At 36.7% G+C, this 24,115-nt stretch overlaps 1 protein-coding gene across 1 annotated transcript in view; it reads left to right on the top strand.

Annotated features, from left to right (window-relative positions):
- Positions 1–1,021: 1,021 nt before the first annotated feature.
- LOC117930160 (histone-lysine N-methyltransferase, H3 lysine-9 specific SUVH4) overlaps positions 1,022–24,115 on the top strand; it is a 45,289-nt gene continuing 22,195 nt past the window's right edge. The window contains exons 1-7 of the mRNA XM_034850652.1: positions 1,022–1,160; positions 1,255–1,851; positions 6,077–6,145; positions 12,596–12,650; positions 13,824–13,933; positions 21,188–21,364; positions 22,777–22,875. Of these exons, the coding sequence (XP_034706543.1) occupies positions 1,279–1,851; positions 6,077–6,145; positions 12,596–12,650; positions 13,824–13,933; positions 21,188–21,364; positions 22,777–22,875 (1,083 nt within the window). The 5' untranslated portion in view covers positions 1,022–1,160; positions 1,255–1,278. The remainder of the gene's footprint in view (positions 1,161–1,254; positions 1,852–6,076; positions 6,146–12,595; positions 12,651–13,823; positions 13,934–21,187; positions 21,365–22,776; positions 22,876–24,115) is intronic.

Here is a 24,115-nt window from a genome sequence, read left to right as displayed (position 1 = left end):
TAGATAAAAGATCAAATAATTAAAATATAATATAAATCCAATTTAATATTTTTATAACATTTATAACGTATATTATTTTATATATTAATATTTATTTTGTAGACTTTTAATAAAAAATATAAAATTTTATTATATTTTATATTTTTTTCATTAAAAAAACATATATATAAATTTAGTTTTATCTTTTTTGTTTTTTTTTTAAATTTTTAATTTTAAATTTAATATATATATATATATATATATATATATATATATATATATAATTTTTTTAGATATTAAAGATAAATTTTGAATTATTCAACCCAATAAACTATAATTTAAAGAAATTAGGTTGAGTATTTTCAATTAGAGAATGCGTTGAGTTAAAATCAAGTTAATTACTTATTAATTTGAGTTAGGTTGACATTATATATTAACTCTACGCTTTATAACTATAACAAGAAAAATATCAATGATAGGATGTTAATATGTTGATAATTATAATGGAGATGATAGAATAATAATCATGTAAGTCATAAAATTTGAAACAATGAAGTGATGGATATTTCTAGTGATAGACATTTTATAAGAATAATAAGATATTTCCTCTTTATAGACGGCAATAAAATCACACGCATTCATATTCATTCAATTACTACTAATTTATTTTAGATTCTCGTTAGGAGCACATAAATCAGTTTTATTAAATCACTAATGATAGGTAAATTGCAGAATTAATATGATGTGATCAAATCAACATTTTTATATACAGAGGTGATGAAGTATGGGAAACGGTCATGTCGTGATTAGACCGCATAATTTTGAATTATAGATTGAAAAGACGTAGAAATTCCATGGCATCTCATTAAAAGGAGTATTTAAGACACGCCACCTATCTATGCGATAGCCGATAAGTTGGGAGAGGTAAAAACGCGATGGGAAATGATTCAAACGAATAAAAATACGTAGGTAATTTAAAGAAAAATAAGAAAAAGGGAATAATTATAAAAAGACAAGGAAAGCGGAACGCTCGTGTCCGCTGTAGTGGGTGGGTATTGGAAAACCTCACCAGCTCTCTCCAAACCCTCACTCTCTGCGCGGTGGTGCCCATCAGTCTGTACCACGAAACCCTAAATTTCAAAGTCCATCCGTCGATTTGCTGATATTTTTTCGGAAGATCGGTAAGTCTTGGTTCGATTATTTTTAATCTGATTATCATTTGATTGTTTGATGAATGTTTTTTTCTTTTGTTAATATTTGCTGTTGTAAATGAAGATTTCAAAAGTGTGGAGCTCAGCAATGGTGGTTCCATCTCTGCACTGTATGAATAATACTGTTGCTAATGGTGGTGTTGATCAAGAATTAACTACGGATAATCAGCATTCGATGGCTTCTGGTGGTTCTTCTATGGATAATAGGAGGAAATCTAAATCATCAGTTAAATCCGAAAAGAAGACTCTGAAGGTTGAGTCTGAGGATACACATCCAGTTGAGAGGAGGTCCAGTGCCAGGATTCAAAAGCTGAAATCGGAAAAGGCCAGCAGCGTGTATCGCCTAGAAGAGTCACCAAACAGTCGACCGGAGCAATGTAGTAGGAAGAAAACAAAAGTGTACCAACGGCGCAAGGCGAATACGCACGAGGGGAGTGAAGAGGTAGTTGGAGAAGCTGTTTCGCCTACTGAAGGTTCGAGTGAGGCCATGGATAGCGATTGTGTGGAGAATGGTGAATCTACGAATCCGGTATTGATGGAGGTTGCGGGGAATGGGATAGTCAATGATGTGAGTACAACCAATGTTGTAGAGAAGAGCGTCTATGCCAAGGTGAAGGAAACTTTGAGGACTTTTAACAAATACTACCTTCACTTTGTACAGGTTAGTCTCTCGAAGACTATTTTGTTTCTGATGAAATGTTTGCAGTGGATATTTCATGTATCATCCGCAATTTGGAGCTAAAAATTGTCATATTTTTTTTTTAAAATTTCCTTTAATTTTAAGAAAGCTTGTTGTATGTGTCATGGAAACAATCTCTGTTTATCCTTCAAACTTGGTATCTTTGCCCTTAGTTTGGATCAAAGAGAAATGAGTTTTGGAAGTGTCCCCAACCATTGACACTCAACCATGTATGTGAAAATGTGTTTGTTAAAGTTTGAAGGTAAGTTATGTGATGGTATCCTTTGAATGATCTTGACAAACCAGTCTTATTCTAGCTAAATTTTATAACAAAGTTTTTTGGTCCTAATAATTATGCATACCTTTGGATATCAAGCACCATGTCTTGGGATGGTTCTCTAAGTATATTAGATTCAAAGTGGGAAATGTGAAGAGAGTGAGATTCGGCATGATGTGTGGATTGAAGGTTCACTACATAATGAAATATTCCCAGACTTATTCCGGCTTGCAGTGAATGATGCTAAAATGGTGGCTGAATGTGTGAACCCTTCGGTGAGGGAAGGTGAGGAGATAGGGAACTTCAACCTTCTCAAAGATGGCCTTCTTCATGTGGTCAGCAGTGCTGGAAAAGGGTTTAACTATTAACTGTTCTAGGAAGAGGGAAAATGTCATGTATAACATGCAAAAGAAGTAAGGAATCTGCCAATCAACTTCTGCTTCATTGCTCATGGGGCTGTTTGTGGTATTCTGGGTTTGTCCTCAATCATTAAGGCTCTGTTTGAATCTTGAAAATCATGAGGGAAAGTAGGAAAGAAAGAAAAATTAAGTTTAAACTCAATATATATATTTTTTCCTATTATGCTTCTCCAGTGTTAATTAATTAGTTATATAGAAAACAAAGAACTGAAAAATATGTAACTTCTGAAATGCTTCTTGTTTATTTTATTTTCCTTCATATTTTCCACAACAAACCAAACAATACAGAGATTTCTTCCTATTTTGTTTTTATCCTTTTTGGTTTTCCTAGTAGTTTACATGATCTAGAACCTAAAGCTTTTATGATGGGTAGGAAAAGGAAGTTTGTGGTCAGGGGAGAGGAAAAAACGAATACCACAGGCTGCCCAGTTTATTTGGCATGGTGCATCTGGAAAGAACACAATAGGAGAACTTTTGAAGGAGCTGAAAGCCTTGGCGTCAACACCTAAAACAATATTTTTTTTAGAACCTTGATACCTGTCTTTTATTTTGATCTGATTGAATATGTTACCATAGGCAATGAGATTGACTGTAGCAGCTTTGGTCCCTATTTTTCTCTGCTTTTCTTGTGTACCTGAATTCCACACCTCTGGTGGTTTTAATGTCGTTTTCTTGCTTATGCCAAAGAATAAAGGTATACATTCAAACACTGCTGTGACATTTTGAAAAATCAGAGTCATATAAATTATGCTTGGTTCTGGATTTATGTTGACTATATTCTCTCATGATTGTAGAATTTCATGGCTACACATTTGAAGTTTTCATTATTGTCTGTGATCTTTTAGTATTAGCACATAGCTTTAAATTAAAGTCATTACATATGTGCCATTCTTTTATCATGGATACAGAAGCTCCACATCAACCAGTCTGATAAAAAAATTACAATGTTGTCATAACTGAAACAGTAAAAATTGGGTAGTTCTCCACTATAAAAATGCCGCATGCTTGTTTTCTGCATATTGGTGTCATGTTACCATCACATCTTTCCCTGTGCTAGGGTGTTGCAGTATCTTATCATAAAATCCCACTTCCTGGAAGGATACTTGAGCATCATAGATGCGCAAGAAATGTGGATGTCAAGGCTGGGAAGAGTTTAGTCTTAGACTGGCTGTCCAAATAAAAAATGGTAAACATACATAATTATGGTGGGATAAATGGGTAGGAGAGAATCTGCTAAAAGGTGTGTTATAGCATCTTCCTAGAATACCACAATTGCAAATGTATGGGAGGGAGAAGGGAGTGGAGGCCATTAGATGGTTCATTTTAAAAGACTCTTCCAAGATTGGAGTTGGGAGGTGATCCAATTTTTGGGCTCTCATTTACCCTGTTCAAGTGCAAGAAGGAGAGGACACTTTACTATGGAGCAAGGCTAGGAGGGGAAGTTTCAATGTAAAGTTGTTCTATAAGTCCTTATGTGATTAGGCTAATTTAGTATTCCCAACCAAGAGAGTTGGGGATCTCATGCACATTTGAGAATGTGTTTTTTTGCTTAAGAAGCTGTTTAATGAAAGATCTCAAATGTAGATATTTTGATGAAGATGGATTGAACTATGGTAAACAAATGCAGTCTTTGTAAAGATAACGAAGAATTGACTAATCATATCTTAATTCTTTGTGAAAAGACAAGAGTGCTTTGGGTTTTTCTCTTAGTTGTCTTTGGCTTGAATTGGATGTTTCCAGCTTCATTGAGGAATCTCCTCTTTAAGTCCAAAATTTAAGGGATTGGATGAGAAAGGTAGAACTGTTTGGCATTTGGCCCCTCTGTGTCTGTTTTGGTTTATATGGTCAGGGAATAACCAAAAGTTTTCAATGAAGAATAGCTCTTAGAGCAAAGGTTGAAAGAGGTCTTCATTAGATCCCTATTGGAGTGGTCCCAAGCTTCATTGCAAATGGAGAGATTCTCTATGGTGGAGTTCTTAGATTCCCTGTTTGTGGCTAGGTTGGCTCGTTATGCCTCTTGGTGCGTTGGTTGTGGCACTTATACATAGGGTGTTTGGTGTATAGTGCCTATATACATAGAGTGTGCCCCTTCTTTTGATGCTTTTTAAATGATGTTCTTTTAGCTATAATAAAAAAGGGAGGCTTTTCTCTTAACCCCCCTTTTATGGAGGGAATGCTTCATAAAGGATACTTGTGAAATAAAGATGCAATCAAGCTTGTGGGAATCCTCTTCTTTAACCCCATATGTGACCAGTTAAGTAGGTCTCTTAGCTTCTTAGCCAAGGTAGTGTTCTCCTCCCTTGGTTAGGGTGAGGAGATTATCTTTGCTATCCTTTGCGGATTGTCCTCATTCCCACAACTTACAAGGAGGGGTGATATTTTCTCTTGTTTTATGTGTTTAAGTTTTTGCAAAGGTCTAATATCTTCATGGACTTCCTTTAAAGGTGTTCTATGCTAGCACAAAACTTTGATATTTGTTAAAAAACATGATATATGTTGTAGGTTTAAATCCAAGCACTTAAGCTTCAAGAAAAATTAGTTGTCCAACATGGTATCATAGTTAGGTTTAGGGGGAGGTCACATGTTCAAACAATCTTTGCATTTTATTTCCCTAATTTATTGAGGTTGTTTGTGATTTGTTTGTTTGTGGGTCTGCCCATCTTACTAAGGAAGCAACTAAAATTGGTTGTCCAACAATACTAGTATGTCTTATTGAGTCAATAGCAAGGGAGGATCAACATGGGTCTGTGCACTTGGGTAGTTGCCTTAGACCTTTTATCCTTGGTACCTTTAAGATTGGTTTGAGAGTCTTGATTGTAGCTAGAGACGCTTGATGAGGTTAGGTGACAAGATTAGCTAAGATTGAGAGGGGAGAAACCTTAGGGTAACTTGGGAGGATCAACATGGGCCTGTGCACTAGGGTGGGCGCCTCAGACCTTTTATCCTTGGTACCGTTAAGATCGGTTTGATAGTCTTGATTTTGTAGCTAGAAAGGCTTGTTGAGGTTAGGTGACAACATTTTGCTCATTTTAGCTAAATTGAGAGTGGAGAAACCCTTGGGGTGACATGTCACAACCAACTTCTTTTCTTCCCCTTCTCCTGTATTGTATTGTCTGTTAACATTGAGCTCTATCTTAAAATTGTTGTTTATCTGAAAATCCATCCTAATACCAAAAGGGGTCTTCTAATTAGGTAATAGGTGCTCATGTTTTACCAATGTTCTAGCTTTATTCAACTCTGTTGTATATGCCGCTCAAGAATTGGAGCATTCAAGTGTTGAGTGGCATTGGTTAGATTCCATAAAGGTCAATTGATTTTGACAGCAAAATTGAGTGCACCCATTTTCTGTTGGTTTGTGTGGACTGGTTGTTTTCTACTTTAAAATGCAGATTATATTAAGATTCATCTAATCTATTTGCTCTGTTGGCTTGCAACTAAGAAAGCAAGTAAAAAATTAATTGCGATTCTCTGCCATATATTTTTCTCATGTTAATGTACACCTTTAATGCAGAAAGGGGATGCACCAGAAAAGGATGGGAAGCAGGGATCCAGGCGACCTGATTTAAAAGCGATATCTAAGGCAAGTTTCAAATTGATGTCCAAGTATAATATTTGTATTAAGGATTTTCAGTGGGTTTATAATATAAAAATTATAATATTTGTTTTATTCAGTTGGGGCTCCTTTCTTAGAGGTGTCCTTGTAGCCTTGTATTTATAATCTGAAAGCTGGTTGTTCATCAGCAATTCATGTCCCTTCACTGTTTGTGATACCCCAGTTGCCTGTGTAATCAATTCAATGTGGATGCTAATATGGTTTTTTGGCTCTTGATTTATGTTTTTGTTTTACTTAGAAAAATCTTTTGCTGTAGTGACCATGCATGGGGGCATCTTTTACAGAGGAAAGCTCCTCCCTGTTCATTCCATTTGTTTTCCATTTTATGTATATTGTTTTTTCTTTTAATAGATGCTATCAGTTAAAATATGCAAATTTTTGTTTGTCGGGAAATAGTTTGATCCACATTGTGTAGACAACCGGGCTCGGTGCTTTGTTGTTTTACTGGTTGATCCTAACTTATTAACTGTATAATCACTAGTCGATGAGTAAAAGAACCATTTTCTGGATTCTGAATGGCTGGTATCTAGAAGAGCAAAGTTTGAAAATTTTGGTCATATGTTATGGGCAGAAAAGATTAGCGTTGTGGAAAGGATAGTATCTTTCAAAAGGTAGAAGATTGACTCTGGTAAAGAGCGCACTTTGCCCAGTTTGCTAATTTACCTTGTGCTTCTTTTTGCCATCCCAAAGAGGGTAGTTGTTAGATTGGAAAAGATTCAAAGGGACTTTTGTTGGGGAGGAGGGGCTTTGTAACAAAAGTTGCAGTTGGTGAATTGGTCTATTGTTCACTTGGAGAAACAAAAAGGGGGCTTCGACATCGAAGATTTATCCATCCTAAATAAGGCTCTTTTGAGTAAATGGTCTTAGATATTTGCTAGCCTTCTTTGGGAGGTTGTTTGCACACACCATCTCTTTAGAGATTGATGACGTTATGGTTTGGTTGCCTACAAAGGATGGTGCTTTTTCTATTAAGTCTTTCTACTCCTCTTTGGCAAATAAGCGAGTGAAGCTGTTCCCCTATGACATAGTTTGGAATTCTTGGGTGCCTCCGAGAATTAGATTTTTTGCTTGAGAAGCAGTTTGAGCTAGGATTTTGATTAGACTAGCTTAAAAAAAGGGGTTGGAAGATTCCTAATAGATGTTATTTGTGTAAGGAAGAAGAAGAAACAAGTGACCATATTTTCATTCATTATTCGAAAGTTTGTCTTTTATGGCAATTGATCTTTGCGTTTTTTGGTATTCAATGGGTGATGTACTCTTCAGTTAGAGAGGTCTTTCTAAGCTGACACAAGTCCTTTGTTGATAAAAAGAGGAAAAATGGTTTTTTTTTTTTTTTCCTGATAATCGAGGAACTTTCCATGGCCAAGCCCTTAGGAAGGATTCTCCATGGGGACCCAAACCTCGGGGTGCTGACTGCCCCGCAACAACCAACACCGGGTAAATTTAAGGTATTATCAGTGGCAGGATTCGAACCTAGGACCATGTGCCACTTATTGGGACCACACTTCCTAGTATTTGCCCTGACCAATTGGGCTACCTTGGCGGTTAAAAAGAGGAAAAAGACTTGGAAGGCTGCTTTGTTGTGTTTGTTTTGGACATTATGGCTGAGGAGGAATAAGACTTATGACACCTATGAAAGCATGGGCCAAACAGTTAATTAATTAATTAATTATTATTATTATTATTATTATTTTATCTTCTTTGGGATTGAGCTAGATTGTACATTGAGGATGGTTCTTTATTGTTGTTAGACTTTGTGGATTGGGTAGGCTCTCGGTGGGGCACAATAGTGGGTTTTTGTGTCTTAGCACCTTTTTTGTCTTTTGTCTATTTTGTATACGATGTATATACTTCCTTTCTCTCAATAAAAATCTTATTTATCTATCAATTTTTTTTTTGATGGGCAAAGTAAAATGCATCAATAAGCACCTAACAAAAAATGGGAGTGCACCCTTAGCACAAAGGAAGTATATAGAATGCAACAGCAAAAACTAACTCCTTAGTCCTTCCTAGACTGTTAAAAAAACCAGAGGAGCTAAAATTAGGGTCCAAAACAAAATTAGCTCAAGAATGCAAAGTATTTACAGAGCACTTTTTCACCAATACCACTGACCTCTCTGCTCCTTCAGGGCATCTTCTACATTCTCTCTATATTGACCCACTTCAAACAAAAAGGGACTATCCTCCAGAACCTCTTCTGGTCTCTCTTTAGGAAGCTTCCATCTAACTTAGCAAAAGCTCCTTAACTGAATGGGAAAGCACACGCTGAATTCCATACAAAGGAAACAAATTTTCTTGTTTCACCATTCCAGATATGAAAACCAGGAGAAATTGGATTCAATTGTCAACTGCTCGTTTTAGAAATAGGGTAGATGATGGACTCGAAGCATAGCACACCAAAGTCCACAAATTATGTGACAATCCATGATAAATAAGGGTATCACTAACTAATTCTTCTTGCTTCTTACAAAGGAAGCATCAACTAGCTAACAACCATCCCCATTTCTTATAAGCTGGTGCAAAGAAACTTTTCTCCCTAACAGCCTTCTGCAGGATCTTCTACTATGCTCTCTTATTGTACGATTACAAGGATGACTAATCTGTTTTTTCCTGTTCATTGATAGTTTGGGGAATGGGCAATTCGGAGTTGGCAATTTCCTTTTTTTTTTTTTTTTCTGTAGATTTTCTTCCCCTATATATATCTCCTGTGCATTGGAGTTGTGCTTCCTTTTTAACTTGTACTTCCTCTATCACTTGGAAGCTATTATTATTATTATTATTGTTATTATTATTTTTTATCAGACTAGGAACCTATTAATAAATTTTGTTTACCTATAAAAAGGCATGTTTCTTGAAAGAGCCTAACCAAAGTAGTATGGCCTTGTTAATTTGAGTAAAGGAGTAATGCTGATGCTTTGTAATGGTAAATGTACCAGACAGCAAGTGAATCACATTAGGGTGAATAGAGTTGATACATGCAGATGCTGTTCTCAGTTTGCTTATAGGTGATTAATTCTTGTCAATGACTCAATCTTACCGGGACCTTCTTTATCTCTTAAAAAATTATGTATGCATTAGCTTTTTAAACTCTTATCACTTCAGAAAGATATTAATGGTTTTGTCATCAGATTTGGCCTTAGAGTGTCTCTGAATGGTGATGATGTGGCAACCAGCAACCTGCAATTAATAATTCTAATGGATTCACTCTTTTGGGCTTTATGGAGGGCAGTAAGGAATTAGGGTTTTATGGCACTAGCAAATTAACAAAATCAAGAAGAAAAAAAAGAAAGAGATATATCAAAATTATGTCTCCAAGTCCATCTAGGAGAGTCTGATCCCAAATAGAAAACGATTGAATCAAATCAGAATTTAAAAAAAGAAATAGAGAATTTTGGAAAATATAAAGTTCAAAAGGGGCACTAGTGGTTCTAATAATTAGAAATTTCCAGTAAAGAACTCCCTTTAAATTTCTGATAATAAAAGAACTCATTTTAAATCCTGCATAGATCTGAAATAACCAACCTCCCTATGCGCCCTCTTTGTAGTGTCAACTCCCTATTTTGCTGACATCACCCTTCTATAAATCATATCATGTTGCACCCTAGGCCTCTGGAGCCACTTTTACAAGAGAGGTTGTACATGATTGATATATGTTGAGTTTACAATTTTAGTGCATATACATTTTCCTATTCTGCTTAATAGTGTTTCTGTTGCTTATCATTTCCATCTCTAGAGAAATCTTGTCAAACCCTCAAATCTTTTTTTTTGATAGGTAAAGATAATTCATTAAGAGCCAAAAGGCTAGAGAAAGGGTATACACGGAGTATACCAAGATACAAAGAAGCAAAAAAGAAAAAGATAAACAAGCCTGACCCTTACTTGGTGGCTAGCCAGTCTACAAAATCTATCAAAGAGAGAGTGTGTTCCTCTATATACACCCTAGCTCAATTCACAAAAGTGTATAAAAAAATGGATTTAATATCTTGGTCGTTCCTCTCAATATCATCGAAGGCCCTCCTATTCCTTTCTTTCCAAATGGTCCACATCAGGCAGAGGGGGGCAACTTTCCAAGCTTTCTCCCTTTTCTTGCCTACGAAAGATCCATGCCATCCTAGGAGGTTCCTTTTCATAGAGGAGTGCATCACCCATTGCACCCCAAAAAGGGAGAAGATTAGAAACCATAACATTTTGGCCTTCTCACAAAACAAGAAAAGGTGATATGTGGTTTCCTCCTCATATTTGCACAAAAAGCCCCTGTTGGGAATGCTCCAACCAAATCTCTTCAGGCGGTCAGCGGTGAGCAGCCTGCACCAAGCCACCTCCCAACCAAAGAAGCTAGTCCTAATTGGAACCCAAGGCGTCCAAATTAGGTTAATGTTGGTATTCTAAAAGCAACATAATTGGTACTAAGACAGCAAATGTTGGTATTCTAGTTGGAGAGCCATAAATTAGGTTAATCTTCCCTGTTTTCATAACTACTATGGCTTCTGTATCCTCTGACATCTTTTAATAATGGGTTCTTGTACTGATTTCACCATAATGGTGCTTCCAATGGAAGGACAAGGTATGGAAGGGAACCCTCTCTACAATCAAAATCCTTCCCCATCCTTGAGAGTTATGGTACTAAAGAAACAACAATTTTATATTACTTTATATTAATTGTGGTTAATTTTAAAGTTTGTAAGCTATCTTATGTGCTTTGGATGATTGTTAATTGTGTCTGGAGATTGTATTACAAGAGTAGCATCACGGAAGGGCTCATTTCTTAGAAATCTCTTGTCATTGGTTAGGATGTACATATAAGAAGGCTTAATTCCTCAAATTGATTTTGTAGGTTGGGTAGGATCTTGGTAAGGGAGGGAATGGTTTTTTATGTTCTCTCTTTTTGGTATTGCTATCCTTAAATTCATTTTTCTTACTTATAAAAAAAATCATATTAGAAGAATAGCACTTTTATCTGCATACTATATATGTATGTATTTCAATCAGAAACAACCATTTCATTGCGTTGGAATAGCAAACATAAGAAACATGAGAAATTCTTTTGATGATACACCATTCGCTATAGAAAGTTTGATCAAAAGAAGGAAAGTACATGTCTATTACTTATAAAAAAAGAAAAGTAAACGTTTATTTCTCCAAAAAGCAAATATCTACCTGCGCAGCTCAAAATGATAGGTAAAACGCCCTTTACAAATCATGGAGGTACAAAATCTCCTATGCAGAACAAATTATTTTGCTTCATTGTTGCTAAGATACCTGTTACTTGATTGGCTAAGCAAGGAACCCAACAAAAGAAACATTTCAATTTTGAAGTGGTATCAACAATTTAATGTGACTATGGATCAAACTTCCACTGTCCACTACATTTTTCAGTTGCTCATGGTACGAAAACTGCAGAATCTTTCTTTACTAAGATTGAAGAGGTAAAAATTCTCTCAACCATCTAAAAGAGCTAAAATTTCTACCTCAATGGCTGAAACCTCTATACCAACTTTAGACTTTTACCACTATTCCAAAGTAGTCCTTCAATCCTTACTTTCCTTGGGTTTATGCGAATAGCCTCCATTGCGGATGGTAACAAAGTGTCCTTAATTGACATTGTGGTCATTGATACTAAGTTGTAATCTAGCAAAACGAGGCTCAAAGTAGGTGCCCTCGATTTATTTCCAGCGTCCTTCACAGACTTTTCCTCTTTAACTATGACCAGTTTCTTCCCATTTGGGAATTTCAGTAACTTGGAAGTTGGCATTGTCAGAATCTAATCATAATAGCTTGTGTAAACCCTTCATTTTAGTTTGAAGTTCAGTCGTATTGACTTGTATCATACTTCTTAAGGTTTGTGCTTGTGACATTGTGGTCCTTCACAGACTTTTCCTCTTTAACTATGACCAGTTTCTTTCCATTTGGGAATTTCAGTAACTTGGAAGTTGGCATTGTCAGAATCTAATCATTATAGCTTGTGTAAACCCTTCATTTTAGTTTGAAGTTCAGTTGTATTGACTTGTATCATACTTCTTAAGGTTTGTGTTTGTGTGACTTACTTGCTCATTCCTATCATTCTCTTCAATCTTAATATAAAATTTGCCACATCCTGTTTTCCTTTTAAGCATCATATATTGGTCAGATGTCTCTTGTTTTCTTTGCACTATTTCATGTTTTGGTGGCCATCTTCAGTCTAGCGGCATGACATTGATATTTTATCTCTTTGTTTTGGTTGATCAAAAGAATCAATAATAGTAAAAGTGGCATCATATTTCTTTTCTTTTTCTTGTTGTTTTTGTTTGTTGAATTATTTTTGGTCAATGTTTACCATGGAAATATTGTTGCTTATACCATCAGGATGATGTTATCTATTTGTGTATTTATAATTTTCTAATATAATTTGCCCATTTGAAAAAATAAACTTTGTTGCAGATGATGGAGACTAATGCTATATTATACCCTGAGAAAAGATTTGGCCCCATTCCAGGTTGGTGGGCTATACTTATTTTGTTAGACTCTACTTGGTTGACTAATATAATTTCTTTGGGCAGCCAATAAAGGAGAATATATTAATAGTGCTTTCAAAAGTACAACAAAGTACTCATGATGTATACAATATGTGCAAAAAGGCAAAATGAGGAAAGAGAAAACAAAAAGCGACCTTCCTCTCCTTACTTAAAGCACAACCAATCTATGAAGTCCATCGTGGACAATGATTGATAGGCTATGTACAACTTAACCCATTCTAAGAAACTGGCCATAAAAGAATATTTAATAGCTTGATCTGATTGCTTATCATCCTCAAACGACTTAGAAGAGTTCAAAACAGATATAAGGGGGCAACCATCCAAGCTTTCTTATGCTTCTTCCCCACAAAAGAACCGTGCCAACTTAGAAGGTTCTCTTTGACCATGGAGTGCATCACCCATGTCACACCAAATAGAGAGAAGATTAGATGCCACAATATACTTGCTTTGACACAGTGAATTAGTAAACGATCAGATGATTCTTCTTCCTGTTTGCACAAGTAATGTTTATTTGACATTATCTATCCCACCCTTTTGGGCTGGTCAATCATCACAATCTTTCCCCAGACAATTTCCTAAGTAAAAAGGCCTGCCTTTGTAGGCACCCAAGGATTCCAAACTATCTTAATAAGAGGGAGACCGCTTTCTCCTCTTACCAAATATGCCTAGAGGGATTTAATTGAGAATATGTCACACTTGGTTTCCTTCCAACACATCCTATCCTCCTCAATGCTCCTAATTTGGATTGTGTGCAAGCTCCTTGAAAAAGTTTCGCTCTCTCGAACTCCCAATCATTGAGTGGTCCTGAAAACAGGGACTAATATAGGATTTAACTGAGAATATGCCACTCTTGGTTTTCTTCTATCACATTCTACCCTCCTCAATGCTTCCAATTTGGATTGTGTGCAAGGTCCTTAAAAAAGTTCCTCTCCCTCAAGCTCCCAATCATTGAGTTGTCTTCCAATGTATCCCATCCTCCTCAATCATTGGTTGACTAATATATTTGGTTTTGGGTTTTTGTTTTAACTTGTTCTTGAGGTTTCTTAGACCTCATTTCTTTATTTGTATGTATGTTACAGTTTGAAAAAAAAAAAAAATATAAATTGGTGTTGAATTTAGACTTCTGATGGCAGGTGTGGATGTGGGACACCAGTTCTTTTCACGGGCTGAAATGGTCGCAGTAGGTTTTCATAGTCATTGGCTGAACGGGATTGATTATATGGGGCAATCCTATAACAGAAGGGTATGCATACTCTCTCCATGCCACTGTTGAATTGTGAGGGCAATTTCAATATGGGCATCGACTAACCATATGATTTTTTATGTGGAAGGGGTCTAATATTATTATATCTTGCGATTTTTAATCTTGTATTGTATACTACATGTTCTTTCCGTTGTTTTGGGCTGTGACATTGTATGCAATTAGGAAATTTGTCTAAGTTAGCTCTCATACACACACATAGGAAAATGTTTGGTATGAATATGAATATGTGTGATACCTGTGACTCCATTGGTGAACTTGTATCTTTTTCCATATATAGATAGATAGATAGATAGATAGATAAAGAAGTGCACTTAGCCTCTTAGTTTTATTTGTTGAAAGAGAGAGAGAAAAAACCTTAATTTTCATTCATATGATTAACTTCTTACAATAGAGAAATATATATACAAGGCTAGGTTGAACTAACTACCATATATGTGACTTATATTAAGAAAGGAAAGAAAGATTGTACACTATAAATACATTATATTCTTTGTGTCGTTTCCAATCAAAAAATAAAAATAAAATAAATATATTATATTCAACACTCCCCTTCAAGCTGGAGCATATATGTCATATGCACCAAGCTTGTTACAAATGTATTTAATCCTAGGACCTTTGAGAGATTTAGTGAAGATGTCTGTTAGTTGATCATTTGAATTAACAAAACTTGTAGCAACACACCATGATGCGGTCTTCTCTCTAATGAAGTGACAGTCAACTTCAATATGCTTGGCCCTTTCATGAAAGACTGGATTGGATGCAATATGTAATGCAGCCTGATTGTCACAGACTAGTTTTATCTGTTCATCTTTTCCAAATCTCAATTCCTGAAGGAGTTGCCTCAACCATATGAGTTCACATGTTGCCAAAGCCATAGCTCGATACTCAGCTTCGACGCTTGATCTGACCACTATATTTTGTTTCTTACTCTTCTAGGATATTAAGTTACCTCCAATAAAAACACAATACCCTGAGGTGGAACGCCTATTTGAGGGTCAACCAGCCCAGTCTGCATCTGTGTAACTAACAATTTGGGTATGACCCCTGTCTTCATACAACATACCTTGGCCTGGTGTTCCTTTAATATATCGAAGAATGCGGATCACAACATCCTAATGGTTGTCACATGGTGACTGTAGAAATTGACTAACCACACTCATTGGAAAAGAGATGTCTGGCCGAGTGATGGTGAGATAGTTCAGTTTGCCTACAAGTCGTCGATATCTCCCGGGAGCTCTTAGAGGCTCCCCCTATCCTAGTACAAGTTTGACATTTGGATCCATAGGAGTGTCAACATGTTTACATTCTAATATACCTGTTTCTTCCAAGATGTACTTCCTTTGTTACTTAACCACACCTGAACTAGATTGAGCTATTTCAAGTCCCAGAAAGTACTTGAGTTTGCCCAAGTCTTTGGTTTGGAAGTGGTGGAAAAGGTGTTGCTTTAGTCTTTGGATACCCTCCTGATCACTGCTTGTAATCATCCACATAAACTACCATATAGATGCACTGGCTCGAAGGGTTATGATGATAGAAAACTGAATGATTTGCTTCACTCCGAAGCATTCCAAATTCTTGAACAACTGAACTAAAACGCCCAAACCATGCTCGAGGAGACCGTTTCAAGCCATATAGAGAGCAGCGTAACTTGCACACTTAAAAAATTATAAATAGGATGAGGATTACAAGTAGATCGATTACCTTTTCGAAGAGCAATAGGCAAATGGTCAGTAGATAATAGGGTTGGGGTAGGAGAAATCGGTGCGACAGGAGGTGAGTCATCAGGTACCTCAGCTGAAGAGAGAGGAGGAGCAACAACACGATGTCGACGATGATAAACCTGAAGTGGATGAGAGAGCGCATCTGAAGGGGAGGATATATAGGGAAGTGACAATACTTTAGAAATGGGAAGAGATTCAGAGGATGAGAAGAATGGAGAGTCCTCAAAGAAGGTGACATTAGCGGGTAGAAAATAACGATGAGTGTCAGGAGAATAACAACGATAGCCCTTCTGAAGTCGAGAGTATCCCCAAAAGATGCATTTCGTAGCCTTGGCGGAGAGCTTGTTCTGTCCAGGTGTGAGAGTATGAACAAAACAAGTACAACCAAAGACACGAGGAGGAAGAAAATAAAGAGGTTGGATAGGAAAAATGAGGGAATGAGGGAAATGGTCATGTAATATAGATGAGGGCATACGATTAATCAAGTAATAGGCTGTAAGAACAACATCCTCCCAAAAACGAAAAGGAACATGACTATGGAGACAGAGGGTACGGGTTGTCTCAACAAGATGTCGATTTTTACGTTCAGTAACCCCATTTTGTTGAGGAGTATGAGCACAAGATGACTGATGGAGGATCCCATGTTGGGACATAAAAGAAGTAAAGGGTGTAGAAAAATATTCCCGAGCATTGTCACTGCGTAACACTCAAATTGAAACATTGAATTGTGTTTGGATTTTAGTATAAAATTTCTGGAAAATAGAGAATAATTCAGCTCGATTTTTCATTAAAAATAATCAAGTACACATCTTGAATGGTCATCAATGAAAATGACAAAATACTGAAATCCTAAAGTAAACGCGGTCCGACACGGACCCTAAACATCAGTGTGGACAAGTTCAAAAGGAGACTTTGTTCGATTATTCAAACGCTTTGGGAACGAGACACGAGTATGTTTCCCAAGCTGACATGACTCACATGCAAGCGACGACAAAGTGGAAAAACGAGGGACCATCTTCTGGAACTTGGAGAGACTAGGATGACCCAAACGACTATGAATGAGAAGAGGAGCATCGGTGGAAATGAAAGCTGTAAGAGATGAAGGTGATGTGAGGTGATAGAGGCCTTGAGACTCATGCCCTATGCCAATCGTCTTTCTTGTACTCCGGTAGTGCAAGATCACATATTTATCAGAAAAAGTGATAGAATAGTTAAGAGTGCGAGTTATTTTGCTGATGGAAATAAGATTAAAAGGACACTTAGGGGCATAAAGGACAGAATGGAGAGGTAGGGAAGGGAGAAGATGAGCCAAACCAATACCTTTAGCCATAGTTTGGGAACCATTAGCTAAAGTAACAGTAGGTAAGGCAGAGATAGTAGTAATAGAGGAGAAAAGGTGTTTATTACCAGAGATATGATCAGATGCTCTAGAATCTAGAATCCATGGTCCAAGAGAAGGAGACTGAGTAAAACAGACATAGACATTACCGGTTTGGACAATAGAAGCAACAGAAGCTGATGTGGCTACCTGATATCGAAGATAGGCATCATAATCACTACCAGTAAGGGTGATACTCTGAGATGTGGAGCTTGTATCGGAGTCAGGTCGAGATAGCAGAGGATCAGATGATTGAGCAATGTGGGCAGTGCGAGGAGGCCGTCCATGTAACCGATAGCAACGATCTCGAGTGTGACCAAACTTATTACAACAGGTGCACTGAGGACGTTGTCCTTGACCCCGATTGCCACTACGTCCTCCTCGAGAGTTAGTTTGGGAGGCTAACACAGATGAATCTAAAGGACCATCAGTCGACAAGGTCTGAGTAGAGGAGAGACGTAAGAGACGAGCGAACACATCATCCAATGATGGTATTGATGGACTAGCAAGAATCTGATCTCGGACAGACTCAAGATCTGGACGGAGACCAATGAGGGTTAACACCATAAAGAACTTGTCAGTTTGTATTTGTTGAGCTTCAGCACCATTAGTGAAGGGCATCAAAGTTAAGAACTCCTCCTTAAGAGACGCAATCCGGCCAATATAAGTAGGTAGATCCATGTCCTGCTATCTCACATGAACAATATTAGAAACCACCTTATAAAATCGTTGAATATCATTCGTGTATAATCCTTTAGCTTGAGTCCAAAATTTAAAGCAGATTTTGTAGGCACGAAGATGATGTAAAATTTTGGGATCAACAGATTTCCATAATACGCTGCATAATTGTGCATAGATTTTCTTCCATTGCACTTTGTGAACATCAGGTATAGCATCCTCAGGTGTAACAAGATGATCCTCATAACCTTGTCCCATAAACCAGAGTTCCACGGAGGTTGACCAGGAGAGATAATTCTCACTACCAATCAATTTTTCCGATGTGATAGTAGGAGATCCAGAGATGACGGATGTAAAAATAAGATTTTTGGTCGCCAGATCCACTTCACCCGAGATTGAATCACGTTTGGATCGAAGAGAGCCCTAAAGAGAGGTTTGATCATAGCTGTGGAAGAAGAACTTGGTATGTCGGGACCCAACAAAGGAGAAAAGTGACTGGAGATGAAGAAGAGGCCTTCCCAAGGCACACACAGGTCTCGACCAAGGAAGAGAGCTGTTGTCGGAGGCCGTCGGAAGCTGAAAGAAGACCCGTGAAGGCTGAAATGCCAAAAAAATGGAGAAATAGGGTTCGGAGAGGACTGACGGAGGCTTAGAAGTGCAAGACGACGCTGGAAGAGCCTGCTGGTAGAAGCTCGGCACTAGAAAGTGGGCCACGCGCCCTCACATGCCAGCGCGTGGGATTTAGGCCGTCGGAGAAAAACGGCGCGTGGATCGGTTTTTGGCTCCGGTGTTTTGAGAAAAGTTACAGATCTCCTCTTTACGCTCCTGATGATGTGGTCGGTGTCGGAAAATATCGCTGAGGAAAAAAGTTGACGGTGAGGAGGGTATTCTGACCACGATATGACTGACCGAAAAGCTTTAGGAGATGGAAAAGGTGACCGGAATGAAACATGGTCACTGGACGGATTTCTGGAATTAATTACACGGGTAAACCAAAAAGAATAAAGTTTTCTCCCTTGGCTCTAATACCATGTTGAAAGAGAGAGAAAGAGAGAAAAAACCTTAATTCTCATTCATATGATTAACTTTTTATGATAGAGAAATATATACAAGGTTAGGTTGAACTAACTACCTTATATGTGACCTATATTAAGAAATGAAAGAAAGATTGTATACTATAAATACATTATATTCAACATTATTATTATTGTATATTTATTATTATCTTTTGGTGTATGATGGTTTTTTTTTTTTGAGTCAGTTATGGAAACCCTCCTAGGATGGCATGAGTCTTTTATAGATAAAAGGCATATTAAAGCTTGGAGAGCTGCTCCTTGCATTTTTTGGACGATCTAGAAGGAAAGAAACAGGAGATACTTTGATAGTAAGGAATTGTCTTATCAAAGGCTAAAAATTTATTCCTAAACAATTTCTTTATGTGGGTTAGGGTGTATATAGGTGGTGGATATACACATTTGATTAATTTCATAGATTGGCTGGGTATTGGGTGAGGGAGGGAGTATTTTTTGTATCCTCTTTTTTGCTTTTTGCTTGGTTTACTTGTATACGATCTCTATACTTTTACGCACTTTTTGCGCTTTTATTAATACAAGCTCTTATAAAAAATTAAAATTATGAATATACTTATAACAGAACTTTGGTAACTACAGACTATCTTCAAGATTAGGAGGAGGCTTTCTCTATTTGAATATTCATCCTAAAGGAATATGCATGCTGAACGTACGGATGGATTTATTAAATATATTTGATAGAAACCCTTGTAGAATGATTCCTAATTTTTGGAGATATATATCTAGTTCTAAGCAAGTCTTGTGCTATACTTCTTAATTTCCAAATCTTTTAAGGTTAGTGAGATCTAGAGACTCTCCTATATCAGCCATTTTATATTTATTCTATTCGGCGGCATCTTGGAACTTCAATTTTTGCCACAATCTTTCTGATTTGGAGATCAGATAGCTTGTGGTTCTCATGCCTTCATTCATGTGTACTTTATTGCTATCTTTCCTGAATTTCATTTTAGTCTTTTATCTTCTCAAACCTATCGATTAGTTCTTTAATTTAGTGCCCTTTGAATATACAAACTTGGCCTCTTTATTTCAAGCCAATTTCATTAGTAACTCTGAAAACACATCTATGGTCAAGGATTTTGCTTGCTTGCTTCTTGGGCGACGAGAAGATTAATATTAATGATTGTACAGTTTGGGAAGTTTTACAAAGTTCTCAGTCCAAATTATTGTGTTATGTTTTTGGGGAATGATATTTCAATTGGTCATGTTTTTCTACTGTAGTCTAGTGCTTTGGGGCTTTGGCATAGATGCTTCACATTCACCAGGATAGATTAGGTAGCTTCCAAAAGCGTGGGAGATGTGATAATCATATTTTTTGTGAGCCTTCTGGCATAGACACTAGTCAGGATACTTTGTTATGCACCTGACTTCATTTTAATCTTGGATAATTTGACAGGGAAGAATGTTGGGATCTTTGAGATGAGAATCTGTGGAGGTTGTTAGCTTAGTTTATTTATTTTATTCTCTGTAGGGTTCTCCAAAGTCTTTCTGAGCGCTCTTTTGAGCTTTCAATTACTAGATTAGAACCTTGTTTGTGAGGTTTGTGAAGGAGATGCATCCGAATTGGAATTTGCCTCTAGAGGGTTCGATAAAGCTAAATTTTGATGAGTGCTTATTGGATAACTCAAGGCATTTGGGGATTGAAGCTGAATTGAGAACTTTCTCAAACTTGTGAGAAAGAATTTACTTGAAAAATTAAAGATTTTAGCAATATGGAGGGCTTGCAGTAGGTCAGGACTTTGAGTTTCTTCAGTCTATTGGTGGAGGAGGATTTGCAATTATTATTTATGGGTGTGTAAGAAGAAAAGTAATTTATTGAAGTAAAATGTGTGGCATTGTGATATTTTAGATGTCGCTAGTGACTTTGGGATGCTTTCTTTTCCTGAGGTCTATGTTTAGCTAATTGCATTGCTGATCAACTAGCTAAGCGAGAATCAAGCAGCTCATAATTTTTGTAGGGGATTGTTAATCCCCTAGAGTTGTGCAGTGCTATCTCTCGCTTTTGTATTTTTGTCAAATTTTTTAGCTATAGAGCTTGTTAAAGTATGGGTGAAGTTTACCTTTTACTTATTCCATGTTGATCAAATCATGCGTATTTTGGAAGAATGTATTGTCCTTCATTTCACTTTTCTTTATGTTTTTTGGAGTGAATATCAATTGGTCTTTCTTTATTCTGTAATGATTTCATATCTGCTATATCTGCGTTTGACCTTGTTCCTGTTATGTAAACCAATAACTTAGAAGTTAAAAATAAAAAAGTAGTTCCTTGACTGGAAGTAATCTCATTCCTTTTAATTTTTATCAAAGAGATTGAGTCCTTAGTAGTGTTCATAAAAAAGCAGTTTTGGGTGTTCCTTGAATGTTGCAGGAATACAGTGGCTATACATTCCCACTTGCAGTGGCCATTGTCTTGTCAGGTCAATATGAAGATGATTTGGATAACTCTGAGGATGTTGTGTACACTGGTCAAGGTGGCAATAATTTACTCGGAAATAAGCGTCAAGTACAAGATCAAGTGATGGAACGTGGTAATTTGGCTTTAAAGGTGTGCATTTCTGAAATCTGATTCTCTGTTTTGGTTGCTTTTCTTCTTTATTCATTGCAATGTGCTTATTGATTCACTGGACTATTTTGTTTTTAATTTATTCCATTGGAACCTTTGACTAACTGATTTCTTAATTTCAAGAAACATTTTAGAGAAAGCCCGGGCGAGAAATTTCTTAGTTTGTGGGACAGATCTATTTGACTGCATTTATAAGATTGCCTCCAGTTAGTCATCCTTTTTTTACTTTTACTGGAAATCATTTCATTGCAATGTGCTACTGCAGCCCTGAATCAGTAAGATTTTTTGCTTGTTTTGGGTTTATTTGCTCATGTTTTAGTGGTCTGGATTTGTTTAATTCAAGGATTAGTATTTTTACTTGACAAGAATTCTAGGGCTTGGATTAATTGTTAATTGTTATTAGGCTTCAAATCTATGAAAAGACTGGTAGTTATATACTTTGAAATAATTAAAATGATTTTTTTTGCAACTTCAAAGCTTTTACTTAAAGAATGAGATTGCCCTCTGTCCTAGGTGGGTTACTTTTTGTGCAAAAATCTCTCTTATTATTTGTTGTGCTTTTATTTTTATTTTATTCTACAGCAGTCGTTTAAAACCTAATTAGGAATATGCCTGTTCCAACCACTTGGAGAGGTTTATCTCTGTCCTTTGCCATTTCCCTTAATTGGGGCAATATTTTACATTCTCTTTGGATGCTATACACACTATGAAGTCAAAAGGCATCATATGTTTTTCCATAAATAGGTTGTAAATGTGTGCAAATATGACCTTTAAGTTATATATTAATTGAATTATGTCTCTGGGATTACTATTAGTACTTCATTTAATATTTTAAAGTTTTATGACAAGTATACATGCCTATTTTGTTGTCCAATTCAGTATGGAGTTTCTGCCATGAAATCCGCATACAAAAATTATTAAAACATGGTTGTTGCTGGCCATGGAAGTGTACATGAAAAAAAGTGCAAAAATAAGTGTCCTTTTGCCTAATTGAAGGTTTAGATTGTGATAATGGTGCATATCTATTACATTAGATTTTCTAAATCTCAGGATGGCCTTGGAAGCAGGCCCTAAATCTTGGTCTCATGTGATTTTGTATTTGTTGAATTGGAACATGCATTTTGTCTGTTCTCTTTGCTACGTTGAAGAACATCTTGTCCTGACTTGTATTTAATTTTCCTCTTCTATCAATAAATTCTTCACCTTCTGGGAAAAGAAAAGAAAGAGGTTTTCTTGTGACATCATGCAGCCATAATAATTTAGGTTCAGGGCCTGTTTATATTTCTGCTGTTGTATGTGTCTCAGTATTAACTAAATTGACCTGGGATTGGGTGTTATATCTTCCAAATTGTCAGTATAAAAAATGAATTCAATTTGTTTTGCTTCAATTGCAGAATTGTATGGAGCAGTGTGTGCCTGTTAGAGTAATTCGAGGCCACAAATCTGCAAATAGTTATGTCGGCAAAGTTTACACATATGATGGCTTATATAAGGTAACTACCAGAAACATTTTTTTAAGATTTGTTTCTGTTCTATTTATCCTATGAACTTTCTTTAACGTGAAAATGTTATATGCTTCTTAGGGTACGTTTGGTAGTGATTTTAGAAAGTGTTTTTAGTTTTTCTAATACTTGAAAGATGAAAATTTTCAAGTGTTAGAAAAGTTAAAAACACTTTCTAAAATCATTGTCAAATGCACTCTTAGATTTCATAGTTTTCTTGTAGGCTTATGTTATGTAAATAACTATAACCTTATTGGGTTTTTGTCAATACAAATTCATCTTTGTTATTCTTTTTTCTTATTTGTGAGAAGGAATAGAGAAGGTTTCTGGGGAGAATTGAGGGCCATCAGGGGCTTATGGAGTGACCCTTGGTGTATTGGTGGAGACTTTAACATGGTCAGATTTCCTAGGGAGTGTAGCAAAGGCAGTAGTTTGTCCTCATCTATGAGGAGATTCTCTGAGGTCATTGAGGACTTGGAGCTAAGGGATCTTCCTTTGCAGGGGTTTTTGTCTCTTAAGAGGGGTGGTTTAAACAACCAATCTCAATCCAAACTTGATTGGTTCTTGGTGTCTGAGGGGTCGGTTAGCTATTTCAGTGGGGCTGTGCAGAGCATCTTGCCTAGACCAGTGTTTTATCATTTTCCCATATTGTTAGATGGGGGAGGGTTGAGAATTGGTCCCTCCTTGTTCAGGTTTGAGAACATGTGGCTGAAGGAGGAAGGTTTCAAAGATTTATTGCGTTCTTGGTAGTTGGGGTTCAGCTTCAGTGGATCCTTTAGTTTCATTTTGGCAGAAAAATTGAAAGCGTTGAAAACTAATTTGAAGAGTTGGAACAAAGAGTTGTTCAGTAATGTTTCAGTTAGAAAGGAGTTGGCCTTGAACCAGGTGGTTTTTCGGGATTCTAAAGAAGAGACTAGTGTCTTGACTTTGGAGGAGCAGAATGCCAAGAAGCAAGCTAAGAAAGGGTACAAGAAGTAGGTTCTGTTGGAAAAAACCTCATGGAGGCAGAAATCAAGGGAGTTATGGTTGGAGGGTGACAGAAATATTAGCTTTTTTTCCACAAAATGACTAATGCTCCTAAGAGAAGGAATTTCTTAGCAAAGATTAAAATCAACGGGACCTGGATTTTAGAGGAGAGTGGGATTATGGACAGGGTGGTTTGGGCTTTTCAATGCATTTTGTCTAAATCAGGGGATTTGAAACCTAGCATTAACGGGTTGTTGTTTGATGA

The sequence above is a fragment of the Vitis riparia genome, chromosome 14, assembly GCF_004353265.1.
Source record: "Vitis riparia cultivar Riparia Gloire de Montpellier isolate 1030 chromosome 14, EGFV_Vit.rip_1.0, whole genome shotgun sequence".
Lineage (NCBI taxonomy): Eukaryota > Viridiplantae > Streptophyta > Magnoliopsida > Vitales > Vitaceae > Vitis > Vitis riparia.
This window is presented reverse-complemented; position numbering and strand designations above follow the sequence as displayed.